Source organism: Arvicanthis niloticus, chromosome 1 (genome assembly GCF_011762505.2).
Source record: "Arvicanthis niloticus isolate mArvNil1 chromosome 1, mArvNil1.pat.X, whole genome shotgun sequence".
NCBI classification, from domain to species: Eukaryota; Metazoa; Chordata; class Mammalia; order Rodentia; family Muridae; genus Arvicanthis; species Arvicanthis niloticus.
The window spans coordinates 16,382,938-16,398,667 of NC_047658.1; the positions used below are offsets into that span (position 1 = coordinate 16,382,938).

General features: G+C 42.4%; 1 protein-coding gene across 1 annotated transcript; it reads left to right on the forward strand.

The window, feature by feature from the left end:
• Positions 1–8,208: 8,208 nt before the first annotated feature.
• Positions 8,209–14,830, forward strand: LOC117695028 (uncharacterized protein C2orf78 homolog). The gene is made up of 2 exons (XM_034485964.2): positions 8,209–8,346; positions 11,863–14,830. Exons 1-2 carry the CDS (start codon positions 8,340–8,342, stop codon positions 13,698–13,700), a joined length of 1,845 nt encoding a protein of 614 aa, XP_034341855.1. The 5' UTR covers positions 8,209–8,339; the 3' UTR covers positions 13,701–14,830.
• The last annotated feature ends 900 nt before the right edge of the window (positions 14,831–15,730 follow it).

The window sequence follows — 15,730 nt, forward strand, 5'->3', positions numbered from 1 at the left end:
ATAGTACTGGAAGTCCTAGCTAGAGCGATTAGACAACAAAAGGAAGTCAAAGGGATACAAATAGGAAAGGAAGAAGTCAAAATTTCACTATTTACAGACCATATGATAGTATACTTAAGTGACCATAAAACTTCCACCAGAGAACTCCTAAACCTGATAAACAACTTCAGTAAAGTGGCTGGATATAAAATCAACTCAAACAAATCAGTAGCCTTCCTCTATTCAAAAGATAAACAGGCTGAGAAAGAAATTATGGAAATGACACCCTTCACAATAGTTACAAATAATATAAAATATCTTGGAGTGAATCTAACTAAACAAGTAAAAGATCTGTATGACAACAACTTCAAGTCTCTGAAGAAAGAAATTGAAGAAGATCTCAGAAGATGGAAAGATCTCCCATGCTCCTGGATTGGTAGGATTAATATAGTAAAAATGGCCATCTTGCCAAAAGCAATCTATAGATTCAATGCAATCCCCATCAAAATTCCAAATCAATTCTTCATAGAGATAGAAAGAGCAATTTGCAAATTTATTCGGAACAATAGAAAACCCAGGATAGTGAGAACTATTCTCAACAACTAAAGAACTTCTGGGGGAATCACCATCCCTGACCTCAACCTATACTACAGGGCAATAGTAATAAAAACTGCATGGTATTGGTACAGAGACAGGCATGAAGATCAATGGAATAAAACTGAAGATCCAGAAATTAGCCCACATACCTATGGTCACTTGATCTTTGACAAAGGAGCTAAAACCATCCAGTGGAAAATGGACAGCATTTTCAGCAAATGGTGCTCGTTCAACTGGAGGTCAACATGTAGAAGGATGCAAATCAATCCATTCATATCTCCTTGTACAAAGCTCAAATCCAAGTGGATAAAAGACCTTAACTTAAAACCAGATACACTAAAACTAATAGAAGAGAAGGTGGGAAAGACCCTTGAATACCTAAGCACAGGGGAAAAGTTCCTGAACAGAACACCAATGGCTTATGCTCTAAGATCAAGAATTGACAAATGGGACCTCATCAAATTGCAAAGCTTCTGTAAGGCAAAGGACATTGTCAATAAGACAAATCGGCAACCAACAGATTGGGAAAAGATCCTAACCAATCCTACATCCAATAGAGGGCTCTTATCCAAGATATACAAAGAACTCAAGAAATTATACTCCAGACAACCATATAACCCTATCAAAAATGGGGTACAGATCTAAACAAAGAATTCTCAACTGAGGAAACTCGAATGGCTGAGAAGCACCTTAAGAAATGCTCCACATCCTTAGTCATCAGGGAAATGCAAATCAAAACAACCCTGAGATACCACTTCACACCAATCAGAATGGCTAAGATCAAAAACTCAGGTGATACTAGATGCTGGCGAGGATGTGGAGAAAGAGGAACACTCCTCCATTGCTGGTGGGATTGCAAGCTGGTACAACCACTCTGGAAATCAGTCTGGCGGTTCCTCAGAAAACTTGACATAGCATTACCTGAGGACCCAGCTATACCACTCCTGGGCATATACCCAGAAGATGTGCAAATTTAAGGTTTTCATTGGTACAAGCTTCTTATTAATATAAAAGTGAGATGAATATTGATACTCTCATGGGCATTGTGCCTGTATAACACATTTAGGAATACAAGGACTAGACCCAGTCCTTCTTTAACTTTTTTAACTGATTTGGGATGGTTAACCTATGAATTAAGGGACTATAGCAAATTCATGGCTTTGAGTTTATTGTTAGGAGGTTTCCCATATTTTATTTAGAAATAGCTGAGAGGAGTGAACAGACAACAGCCCAGGTTACCTTACATGGATAGTTGGTTTTCAAAACATCAGAAGTCCATAGAATTGATGCTACAAATATTTATATATTAATGTCCATTCTGATTAGAGACCTGTCTGCTCCTGACAGCTTCCTGTCGTGGATTCTAAGAAGAAATTGAGCATCCTTGGAGTTACTCCAGTCATGTGGTGACAGCCACTAGGCAAGAATTGCCTCTTTCCATCTACAGACAAATTACTGTCCAGAAAAGGACACACTTGCAGAATAGTCGACTGATTATATCTGCCTAGACAGAGTAATTAGCCCTTAATAATCCTGCATCACTAAGGTTTGTCAGATGACTCTGGGCCAGAAGGCTGAAGATTTGATGCTCCAACGTTTGGTAGTATATGGGCTTTTCAGGTGTTCAGTGGTCTCTATTAATTGGCTAAGTTTTAGAAGCTATGTTTAGTGCTTCCCAAAATTTCAGTTAACTCAGTCATTCTGGATTTCTGACGTTGTTGAAGACCTATAGTGTCATAGCCAATCCTGGCTATTTACTTTGAGAGAAAAGATCTGAGTAGATGGTTTTCAGCTGACATTCATTCTAAAGCAAAAAAAAAAAAAAAAGCCAGGATCAAAAGTAAGTGTTTTAGTTAGAAGAGATGACAGAGGTTCTGGTTAGTCAACAATATGTTGCACTGGGTATTAGGACTATCTTGTACCTCACTGGTACAATTAGGAATAAGTATGCTCTAATTGTATTTTGAGAGAAAAGTTTTACTTTAACAGGAAGAGTGATATGTAGGAGGAGCTAAGTGGGAAGGATTATTGAGAGGAAGAGTTGGAGTAAGGAGAGAAGATGAAGAAGAGGAGAAACTAGGTGATTAGAGAAAGAAAGAGAGAGGGGGCATGGAGGCAGATGTTCACTGGTCTCCACCAGTCAAAGATGGTTTTTATATCTAGGTTGGGTATTGGGTTACACTTCTGATTGAGCATTACTAAACTTATAAATCCTTGATTAACATTTAAAAAATTGTATAAAAGCAAAAGGGAAAGGGGGGCATGGGACAGGGGATTTCTAGGGAGGGGAAATGGGGGAAGGAGATGGCATCTTAATTGTAAAGAAAAAATAAAAGAAAAAAAAAGAAAAAGAAAAAAACACCTTCAGTGCCATGTATGGATGCAAAATTAACAAAAAAAGGAGAAAGAAAAAGAAAAACAACTAAAAAACAAAGAATAACAACAACAACAAATAAACCACAACACAGTAACTCTCCTATACATAACCAATACATAGGTTTATGAGGGGTGATAGGCTGTGAGAGGCAGCTGGGTACCTGGTGGAGCACAGGCCTCAAAACCCCGGTGACCATAAAGGGATTGTAGGAGTTCAGTCTTGCTCCTGGGCCATGGTTCCTTCCACTTAGCATCAGCTATCCAGAGCTCCTCCCAAAGGAAGATTACATAGCCTTAGGTCACATAGCACAGGTTGAGGGTGTGACTACAGGCTACAGAACCTCAAGAGATCGACATGTTAATGAGATTTCTATAGGCCAGAGGGCATGGCTAAGTTCCTAAATCCTTGCAGCAGTCTTGTCCAGCTTAGCTGTCCACTGAACCTGTATTCTAGATCTTGCCATTTGAAGGTGAAAAGTTGCTGGCTGTTCTTGTCTAGGGGAATATTAAAGAAGGTGCCATTTAAGTCCAAGTCTTTGTACATTTGTCTGTAGGGCAGTAAAAAACTCAAAGGGGTATATGGATTCAGGACTGTTGGGTCAATGTCTCTCACCATCTATTCACTTTCGGCAGGGCTTGCATTGATCTACAGTCTTTTATTCCAGGCTTTTAAACTAGCGGCAAGGGTGTAATCCAGGAAGAGTAACATGAAATGAGGATACTATACTCTTGAAATCAATTAATATAAAGCTTGATACCCTGAAGGTCTTCTTGTGACTGAAGGTACTACCTTAGTCTTACAGGGCTAGCAGTAATGTTCAGATCTACCACAACTGGTGGTAGATGAGAAGCTCGGTCAGAAAGTTATTTTCAGCACATACCAGGGAATCTGGGCAATATATTCTCCTGAGAGGGATTGTACAGGGCTACGTTTCTTTTCCTTTGGCTGCTGGAGGTATTCATTCTTCAAAGAGAAGACATAGACCAGAGCTGGCTTCACCTGGACCACTCTCTTGCCTCCAGGATAGATGTGAATTTGAGCTGCCATTTTAGTCAGCAGGTCTCTCACTAACAGGATATAAGGGCATTCAGGAATCACTAGGAAAAAAGTGAGAAATAGTCTTTTTGCTCAAGATTATACAGCTTGGTAGACTAGTAGAACTTCAAACTAGGGTAGTTTGGGTCATTTTGGTTCACAGAGACCTGTGGAGGACCAGGTGGCAAGCCCCAGTTACCAACAGAAAGTCAACTGGGCTCTACCCCCTTCTAAATTTACTCTGGGCTCTAGAGGGGACTCCATGTCCCTATTCTTTCAGCCAGAGAGTTCAGGGTGGGCTTAAGCTCCCAGAATTTCCTAGGATCCTGGGAGCATTGATCCTTTAGTATCCCACTTCCTGGCAGTATTCAAACTGGTCTCTAAGGAGCTTCAAATGAGATGGATGACCAGGCTTATTTTTGCTGACCTTGAGTCAGTGGAAGCTGTTCCCCATCCTCAATGTTGTCCATGGGCTGCCACCAAAATCTTTGCCAATTTCTTAGCTTATATGTCCACTGGACTGTCCCAATTGTTGAAGTCATTTGAGCAACTCCATGATTTCAGACAAATTCTTACCTTTCAATCCTTTAGTCATCTGGATCTTCTTCTGGATATCTGGTGATGACTGACCCACAATGTCCAGATTGATAAGCTGTTGATACTATGGCACATCTGGGTTGATCAGTGTGTAAGTTCTGTAGGCATCCAGGAGCCACTCCAGGAAAGTGGCTGGAGGCTCTGTACTATTTCACTCACTTTAGATAAATTGGTAGAGTACCTGGCTGTCACCTAGAGAACTCTCATAAGAATCTGATGAAAACTTAATGAAGTGCTTATCTTCAGCTGAATTGGTGTCCCAGTCAGGAATAGTCTTGGGGAAGACAGCATCAATATCTGCTCAATTCTTGGAACATCTGCTGTCCTTTCCTGGGACCAACTTGTGGGCCTCCCACCCATTGTGATCCTGTTTCTCTGAAGTAAACAGAATCTGAAGGAATTGTTCGATGTCTTCCCAAGAGGGTGGTAGGTGAGAAAGATAGTCTCAAGAAGAGAAATCAAACCTGAGGTTTCTCAGAACAAGTGGGATTATCAGCCTTCCAGTCATAAATATCACAGGTGGAAAAGGATTGGTAGACCATAAAATGTCTCTCATCTGCAGCAGAGGAAGGTGCTATGATGTTCAGGGAGGGTGTTTCCACCGAAGAATGGAAGGAAGTGCCTACCCTCATAAGGAAGGCTATAGTGGGGAAAAGAAGGGAGAGCTGAGGGAACAGGAGTGGCCTGGTGGAGATGTGAAGCTTCTTAGAGCACTCAGTATGAACGACAAAGGGAATCATTGTCACCTATAAAATTAGAATGGCAGAAACTCATTTGTTGTAGTCTTGGACAGTCTTTTTGACATTGTAGGTAATCACCATTGTCTGTCAGATCTTGTCCTGAAAATTCCCAGAAATGGCAGATGCCTTCTCCTCCTCTGTGGGCTAGGGTGGAGAAGGAACATGACCTTTCAAACATTTAAGGGGGTCAAAGAGAAGAAAATTCTCAGCCATAACATCGGTGACCTGTTCAGGTTGTCGCAGGGTAGTGTTGAACTAAAGCTTGTATGAGACAGAAAAAAAGCATAGTCTAAAAAGCCCTCTGGAAAACAAAACCAGTACAAGAGAGGGCTATTTGAGCTCAAAGAGAGTATGGAACCTCCCAGGGAAAACTTGGGTATCTAAAACCTCAGTGTCCTTTGGAAATTTTTTTAAAAATCCCAGAAAAGAGTCAAAAAAAAGTTGTCAGGACTAGAGGAGGACTGGTCAATAATGGGGAATGGAGAAAAAGACCAGGAGGAAGAATGGGTTAAGAATGAGGTAATGAATTACAGGGCTAAGAAACAAAATGAAAGCAAGACAGAAGTTGTGGAAGAAATGGGAGTTAAAGAAAAGTTCCTGGTTGGGAGTTCCTCCCAATCAAAAAATGTCAATACAGATCCGTGTCCTTTTGCCAAATGGAGAATCCCTTGTCTGATGGCTTGAAGAGCAATGTTGCTTTCAGTTTCTTTTCTTTGAGCCACCAAAAGGTCTAGACAACAAGTAGAACAAACCCAATCCCCTCCACACACCCCAAAAATCACTTACCTAGGTTCAGAAGGGACAGCTGGCTTGGTTTTGCTCACTGATACTGACTGAGGAGTAGTAGATGGTCTGGCAGTTTCCCAGACAATACAGCAAATGCCGGGGTTCAACATTAGCCTCACAAACCACTCAGGCACTGATCTCATTGTGTATTATGAAATATCTCAGAGTAACACCAGTCAGCAAGTGAAAGACTCGTATAATAAAGGCTTCAAGTGTGTGAAGAAGATACCATGGGATAAAAAAATCTTCGTAATCATGGAACAGAAACATCAGCATAGGAATTTGGGTCATCCTAGATTCATGGCAATCTTCAGAAAAATTTGTTACAGACCTTGAAATGACAATTCTCATCTTCATATGAAAACACACACAAACACACACACACACACACACACACACACACACACACACACACTATTGGATACAATAGACAATCCTTAATAAAAAAGACATTCAGGAAGTCTCACAGTATTCTATTTTACTGGGTACTAAAAAAACTATAGTAATGAAACCTGAATGATATTGGCATAAAATAAATACATTTATCAACAGAATTGAATTATGATCCAGACACAAATTTGTACGCATATAGGGTACATGACTTTGATAAAGAAGCCAGAAACATACACTGGGGACAAGAAAAAACCATCTGCAACTGGTCAAACTAGATGTATGAATGTATGAGAATGCAAATATAACAAAAATGGGAGATACAACACAGGGCAAAATGATGAAAGACACAAGAGTTATCTTTGTGTCATCAAAAGCCAGGTGCATTCCTGTGTGTGAAGATACACTGAGATGATGAAAAAGTTGGTCTTTATTAACAGATAAACAAAATACCTATATTTCATTTTTTACATTTAACCCAGCTTACTGTACAAACACCTTATTTTGTTCTCCACCTGTTCCACTTTCTCTGCTTTAGTCAGAACTCAGATCTAAGCATGGGAGAGAATGCTAGAAGCCCAAGATTCTACAGAGTCTGTTGCAAGGAGAAAGAAGCTACTGTAACTGCAATTCATCCATCTATTGAAGACAGAGAGAGAAGGAACCCAGACTAGGTAGCTCACATCCCTGATTCTACAAAGAGTGATCATGGACAAAAAGAATGTCTCTGAGTCTAACAGGCCAGAGGGAGATATACACAGTGAGTTCTAAAACAACAGAAGTTACAGAGAAAAACCCATCTTTGGAAAATGAAAGAAGAGTAGAGAAAATATGCAGAGGAAGCAGAGTGTGGGCAGGGGAACAGCAACAAATGCTGAAAGAGGGAACACAGGCATCCAGCCTCAACCTCAGTCCTCCTGTTCTTTGCTGATAAGTGCAGAACCCACTTTACATGCATCCGTCACATAAAATCAAGACCACTGTTTCTGGAAGTTTACTGTGCTATCACCCTTTAGTGTAAGGATGCAGGATCAATCTGGTCCAAGGATCAAAGCCTGCAAAGCAGGAATGAAAAGGTAAGTACAGGGATCTGAGTCTAATCTGGGCCAGAACAATGAAATATTGGGAAAAAAGGACTGCTGGACAAGAAACACAAAAAGAACAGTCTGGGATTTACAATCTCCTACAAGGTACTTTCAATGCACTCAGCCATGCCCTTCAACACAGTCACAAAGGAGATCTTTGATCTCTTACTTTGTTCATAGACACATGCAGACAGCTCACAACTAAAAATGGTTTCTCAACTTAGTTGCTTCAACCTAGGTGACCCTCTCCTTCCTGCCCAAGGCTACTGTCCCTGAGTACAGTGTGAGCTGATGGGATACATTCGGTTGGAATGTGACACATCATATTCACATTATTAGTAACAGTCCATGAATCTGATAAGAAACACTGTCATGATCTCCTAAGCTAAAAGGCAAGGCAAAAGCAACAACAGTCTGAAGATTACAATCTTTCACCAGCATATACCTCAGCCTTTGGGGTGCTGTTTCTCTCAATCCTGTCTTGCAGCTCAGAATCTGTCCTTCCCATTGGCTAATGACTTATTTATGACATCATCCTCCCTCCTAGCCTACCAATACCTGGTAGAATCCTGGGGTTTCCATGGTGCTGCCTGTAAACAAATTTGGCTCACTACAGGTGACCAGTGACCAGTGGGCTCTGTCTGATACTGGACACACTTGTTAGTTTGGACAGCATATTGGACAAAGACTAACATTTATCTGGCTCAATTGTAGAGTACAGTACTGTTACACTCCTTACAAAGCCCCCCAACCATGTCAGGTAAGGAAAGAAACTTTCTAACATTTTTTGATCACATCTTTCTTTATTTTTAGTATATGTTTAAATCTTTCGAATACTAGTGATGACATAGCTATAGATATCTCATGTTGAAAGTCATAGTTAGCTTTTGTTCTTACTAAGAACATTGGACACAAGGTTTACTCTCAACTGATTCTTTATCCACCTCAGGGAGATTACACTGCTACTATGGTCTGGGCTCTGTGCTGTTGAATCTTAAAAGACAAATGAATCTGGGAGAGACAAAGAGGGGACTGGACTCTGAGAAGGTAGTTCTTATAGTGAAAGAATTGTTGAGGCTGTTACATGAAAGACTGACCTACAAGAACTGGGGAACGAAAAACCATCCCAACTATAAAGAAGAAAGGCTAGAAATCAGAGAAATAAAAGGAGTCAAACCTGCAGAGGTGATCTTTAAGAAACACAAAAATAGTTTGGGACAGAATGTTGCAGAGAACAACACAATTTAAATCCAAGGGCTCAGGGCACTGTCATTTCCCAAGCTTTGTTTAGGCAACCTTTAGTAGAACTCGTCTGGGTGCAAGTCCACTGTCATATACAGAGGATATTATCCTACTCTCATCCCTGACTCTTACAATCTATCACATCTTGTACAGAGTTCTCTGATTCTTGTATGCACTGGTTGTGTTGGATATTATCAGTTGGGGCCTGGGAATTCCATCATCAGTTGTTCTCTGTATAACACTAACTGACACAGATGGGAAGTGCTCACAAGGCTTCCCCTCTTCAAGAGTTACAGACAATTAACAGGAACAGAGGAACAATAAATCTTATTCAGGGATCAACCTTCTAATAGGTTAGCAAATCCCAATAGGTCATCCCTAAACCAATGTACACACCATGAAATGAATGAAATGTTACCAGTGGGTTGTATACATAAAGTCACAAACACATAGGTGTTTAAGAGTTATACTTAAATAAGATCATCAGTTATAGAAGGAGTGGCAAAGACAAATGAATTGTTAGCAAAATAAATGAAATGAATACAATATCCATGTACAAAATCCGTGATATATAATTTTAAAAAACACCCACAGAGTAAAGACAAGCTTGGTGGTCCTGGGACTCACCTATATAGCAGCGCTTTAGATCCACAGACAGGTTGGATTCTGTGATTTCAAGCCCAGCCTATTCCATGGAAAGCGTCTCTTTACATAGATATGAGAAAGACGGGGAAAAGGCAGAAAGTTGATAAACTACGGCTCTCCTACCCCTACACACTTCTACTCTAGGACAGAGTTTTGAAACAGTGTCACAGCAGGTATGAGAGCAAGACAAAGCAGGGCAAAGAAGCAATGTGTCTAGGTTGGAGCAATGGCTGAACCAGCTGAAAAAGGAAATTCCATGCCCACAGCAAAAGATCAGTCAGCTATCAAATGAGTGTCAGTTTGATTTTTGCCAAGAATGAATCTAAGCTCTTGCAATAGGAATGTTGGAGGAAACTTCAGTCTCAGACAATCTCAGCCAGTATAAACTGGACATAACACAGCCCTCCCCCCACAGGAACCTAGAAAGCTTCAACTTCACCATTTTCCCACTGTCTTCTTCCTCCCTACAATTCCCAAAGTTCACCTTTCTTTGGGGCAGAAAGGGCTCTGCAGCCTTCTCTGCCTATACTGAGCAACTCCACACACTCAGATATGGGGGTGAAACATCCCCAAGGTCTACCCCAGATGTGAATTCATCATGGCTTCTGCCATCAGCATCCAGCACTTCTCTCCAGCCACTCATGGATAATGACTACCTTAACCCACATGCTGGCACAGCCATGATGTCAGTGATGACTGAGCAGGGCCAGATCTCCACATCAGCACCCTCCCATCCAGGTGCTCTCAAGTGGGATTTCACTGGAAGCATGGATTTGAGGAAAGATGCAATCCAGGGATTCATTGTGACAATCACTGACCCAGACACTACACTCTCCTCCCTGACTAAGACAAACCAGTGTGATAAAATTTTAGATCCCAATGCCATAGTTCCTTTGTATCCAACACTGCCTGCCAGCTCTGTCCAGGTCACACCACTGCAGATGTCAAATCAATGATACAACCTGGCACCTTCCTATAAGGAGAATAGCCAGATCTATTACCATGAACACAACAGCTTGGGCCCTCTTACAGCTGAAGAATTTGGGCAGTGTTGGCCAGCCTATGGCTCTGAGTCCTACCCTGGGAATCTGGCCTCTGTGCTCCAACCAGAGATGGTGATGGTGCTAAAGGAGATTCAGCCAAGGAATGTCCAGATACCACTCTTTACCTCTGCCTTCTCTTTTCCACATCTGCTCAATCCATGCCATACAACAGTCTTCCAGGTGAGTACAGATCTAAAGGATAGGAGTGGAATCAGCACTCCAAGGAGACTGACCTTTGCCTTTTAGTATTTGACACTCCACACAGAGGGAGAATGCATATCCTGACAGGTAAGTCGAGTTCTGGCTTTCCACCTCAACTGTCAGACTCTATCCAAAGAGAGAATGCAAGGCCATGGTGAATGGCATCAATCCTGTATTAAGTGATATCCATTGATCACACCAAAAACACACATATAACTAAGTACCCAAGATAACAAGTCTACCAATATACTGCAATAGACTCCTTGCTGACCTATTAATCTGTGTCTAGAACACACTGAAGAATTTTTTTGGCTTTAATAACATGTGATTTTCCATGAATTTAAATCCTCCAGAGCAATGTATCTCAGAATCCGTCCTGGAGAAAAAATTCCTTCCAGATTCCCAGCAATGAATTTTCTTACATTTAAAATTGTAAAGAGAGTATGGTATACTCAAGGTACCATTTCTAACTTTGCTAAAGCTGCTCTTTTTTTTCTTTTGCTGTGGTAATTCAGAGGTAACCCATGTCCAAGAACATAAGATCATGTAGCCATGTTCTCTACTACTGAGTCACACCCAAGCCCAACAATTTCAAATGCTCATACCATTTTTCATCTTACTTATAAGACTGTGAAACATGGGGCAGGAGGAAATCCTTGGTTGTTTAAATGTGGTCCTTGTAGGAGTGCCTAAGTGGGTTTAGATAAATAAACTGACAGTTGTCTGTGTGATGAAAGAAATGATAGAAATTGGCAGGCTGAGGTAAGTGTTAGGAAATGGTGGACCAGACAACCCGCCTAATAGCAACGTCTCATAAAAACCCTTAATAAAAACAAAAAGGAAGGAAACTGAGGAGCACACCAAAAGGAAATCAGGAACCTACCCACAAAAAGTTTTCTCTACAAACCACAAACACAGGAAGAGAAAAATCTACAAAACATTACATATAATGGTCTGCAGAAAAATGGTCTGCAGTCACCACCTGTTTACCAAAAGAGGTACCATCCAATCCCCTCAACAAGAGCTTCTAAAAATGCCCTCCCACTGCTGCAGGGGCTGAATGCTGTGGTCCTATAAAATGGAGGTGGTGGTGGACAGTATCTCATTTACCCCAGGCACTGACTTCTCCCTTCACTCTTTTCCAGTAGTTCAAATGGAGACATCCCTGGGATTGCCACCTTCAGGTCAGACACACTGTCAGCTGCAGAGTCCAGAACTCTGCAACACCTGGGATCAGGTTTCCCAGATAAGACCACCAGCTATCAATGGAAACAGGGCATTAACAGCCCCCATCCACAGTCCTTCAGAATTCCTAGCCTTGCCTCCAGCTCCAAGCCTGGAAGAAACAGAGAACAAAACCATGAAAGAGATTAAAGATGAGTTTTTAAAGAATCTGGATGCCTATGAGGGCACAAAAGAAAACCAAGACACACCAATCATGACTTTGGCTCACCCTGACTTGCAGGAGCCTCTACACTGCACTGATACTGAGAGACTAAGCCAGAAGCATGCTTCAAATAATATGCATTTGGGAGGCATCAGCATGGGTATGAAAGAGCTTGGGGGACTGCAGAATGAGACTGGATCCAGCTTCGACTTTAAAGACATAACTACACTTGAGGAAGACATCCAAATTCCCCACCTCCTCAACACCCTCACAGACATAGACTGGGATCAGGCCTGTGAAAACTGGAGCATCATCAGTGCCCCCCCTGACCAGATGAGGAAGAATAAACATAAATCCTCTGAGCTGCTTGAGGAAGCTCCTCAGGCCAAAATCCAGCACCAGGACATGGTGGAGGGGCAGGGGGCTCTGTGTGTGGCTGGGGCTAGTGACAGGACTATTGAAAACATGGAAAGGAACCAGAAGGGCAAAGTTCCCAAAGTGGCCTGTAGCAACAACAGAAGAGTTAGAAGACCAAGGCAGGAAAGACCAAGTGGACCAGAGAACAACTCTAAGAAAACAGAGGAGCTTAAGCAGTCAAGGAACAGAGTCAGAGGAGAAGAGAAGCCCACCATCCCCAAGACCAAGAGGAAGAAGAATCCACCTGAGCTCAGTCAAAACAACTTCAAGATGCCTCGAACCAACCTTGGCATGCAAATGCTGGAGTCTGTGCAGGTCTTTCACCCACTGGGGAGGAAGAGTGAGAAGACAACTGGCATTTCCTCCTTTGGGGGTCTACGAAACTTCACCAGCAACCAACATCCAGGCCCAGGCTCAGTTACCACAGCAGTGCTAAACATGCCATGTGAGGGCCAAGGTTTCCCCAAAAGTCCAGGGAAGATTCATACAGTAGAGAGCAGTGCCAACAAAGACTGTGTGTCTTCATCCACGTATGAGCTGCCCCCATCTGGGAAGGTCAGGTTAGTACCTCTGCATTTTTCAACCCTGGACAAGCCTCAAGCCAGAGCTGTTTCTAGAAATCCCCTTTCCCTGGCTTTACGAAAGCTCACTGCAGCTTGCCCTGTGCAGCCTCACTCCCACTCAGCTCAACCTACCACACTCAGGCCAAACCAACCAGGTCCTGTCAGCACATCGTTGATGGACTCAGCCAAGCCAGCTCCTCCAGTTTCTTCCAGAGCCACACAGCCTAATGTAGCCAATACCATCCAGTCTAGTGCTGCACCCAAGTTGGCTATCTCAAGGCCTGCACCATACAGAGCACCATCTCACACTTCATTCCAGAGAGAGCATGTTTCTGCTGCCAGGAACAAGGTGCCATCAGCTCCCAAACCTCAAACTCAATACCTGCTGCAAGACTTCAGCCGCCAAACAATTCCATGGAAGAAAGTCGACATTCTGGGACCAGTTGTCTCACAGCCCATCACAAAAGAGCAGAGGCCAGAGAGGGAAGCCATGAAAAGGCGGGCTCAACAGGAACGTGAGAATGCTGTCAAGAAAACTTCTTCTGAAAAACTGCAGCTTTTCCTTCAGAGGGAAAAGGATATAGAAATTTCTCAATATTATGGCTATGTAATATAAGAGCTGGCCAGATCACTGTGACTATGTGATTTTCTACATTGATTAAAGAGATATATTCACTGACACAGATGTATAAAAGGAGAAAAAACCAAATGGAAAAATGTATATACATAGGTACATGTGCAGGAATACAGAAGACTACTTAGATATAGATGGATAGACAAAACATACCCACATGTATTTGAATAGTGAGTAAAATTGCCTATAGAATGTTTAGTTGGTTATTTTATTCTGATATTTCTCTTAACTATGATGATTTAGGTTTATGATATTCTATACGAAATTAATGAATGAATTAGCCAGTGGCAGGGTTATTGAAAACTTGAAAAAGAACCAGAAGGGCAAAGATCCCAAAGTGGCCCCCAGCAAGGACAGGAGAGTTAGAAGACAGGGGCAGGAAAGACCAAGTGGACCAGAGAACAGCTCTAAGAAAACAGAGGGACTTAAGCAGTCAAGGAACAGAGTCAAAAGAGTAGAGAAGCCCACCATCCCCAAGACCAAGAGGAAGAAGAATCCACCTGAGCTCAGTCAAAACAGCTTCAAGAAGCCCCAAACCAACCTTGGCATGCACATGCGGGAGTCTTTGCAGATCTTTCACCCACTGGGAAAGAAGAATGAGGAGACAACTAACATTTCCTCCTTTGGGGGTCTGAAAACCTTCACCAGCAACAAAGATCCAGGCCCAGGCTCAGTTACTACAACAGTGCTAAACATGACAAATGAGGGCCAGGGTCCTCTCAAAAGTCCAGGGGAGATTCAGAGAGTATAGAGCAGTGCGGACAATGATTGTCTATCCTGATCCTATATTGTCATCTGAGAGGCTCTACCAGTAGCTGACAGAGACAGGTCCAGATATTCATAGGCAACCACTGGACTGAGGTCTGCGACCCCTGTGTAAGTTAGGGGAAATGTTGAAGGATCTGAAGGGGATGCCAAATACATAGGAAGACCAACAGTGTCAACTAACCTGGACCCCTGAGAGCTCCCAGGGACTAAGCCACCAAACAAAGAGCATACATGGGCTGGTCCAAGGCCACTGGCACATATGTTTCAAAAGACTGACTGCCCTTCTGGCCCCAGTATCAGAATGTGCACTTATGCTTGTAGAGACTTGATGCTCCAGAGAAGGATGATGTCCCACTTTAGCAAGGATGATGGTATGAGGGTAACATCTCAGAGGGAAAGGGGAGGCAGAACGGGGTGAAGAACTCTGAGGAGGAAGGGGCAATATTTGGGATGTAAATAAAAAAATAATTAATTAAAAAAGAATGTTTTCTAGCAGCTATCCAGAGAAGGCTGTATATATAGCAAACACAGTTCTTTTGGAATTTTTTCGGGCTTACTGATTTTACTTGGAAAGCCCAAGAATTACTTTTAGATTTTTTTCTAAAAGAATTTCTGACTTTGTTGGAAGATCCAAGAAATTTTTATAGCAGTGTTTCTGACTTTGGTGAAAAAAATTCATGAGCTATCCAGATAGCTTTTAGAATTTTTACTAGCAGAGAAAGCTATCTTATCCAGAGAATTTTTACAATAGCAAATAGCTGCCTAGAGAATATCAGAACAGAGACAGAGAGACAGAGAGGGATGGAGAAACAGAAGGCATAAGAGGAGGAAGAAGAGGAAGAGGAGGAAGAGGAAGAGGAGGAGGAGATAGAGTCAGAGAGGGAGATGAAGACATAGAGGGAGAGGGGGAGGGGAGGGGAAGAGGGAAAGGTAGAAGCAGAGGGAGAGGCATAGGAATAGGCAGAGGGGGAGGGGGAGGGGAGGGGAAGAAAGAGAGAGAGAGAGAGAGAGAGAGAGAGAGAGAGAGAGAGAGAGAGAGAAGATGGCTGAGAGAAAGAAGGAAGGCCACTTAACACAGGAAGACCCTGCTGGGCACCAACCAGAAGCACCACATGGTCAGTGAATACAATACAATGTAGAGGTTCATGCACCTCCACATTACTGCACCTAGAAGGCTGAGGCAGGAGGAAGCTGGATTGCCAGGTCAACCTCAGCTTCACGGGGAAGACAAAGGACATCCCAGA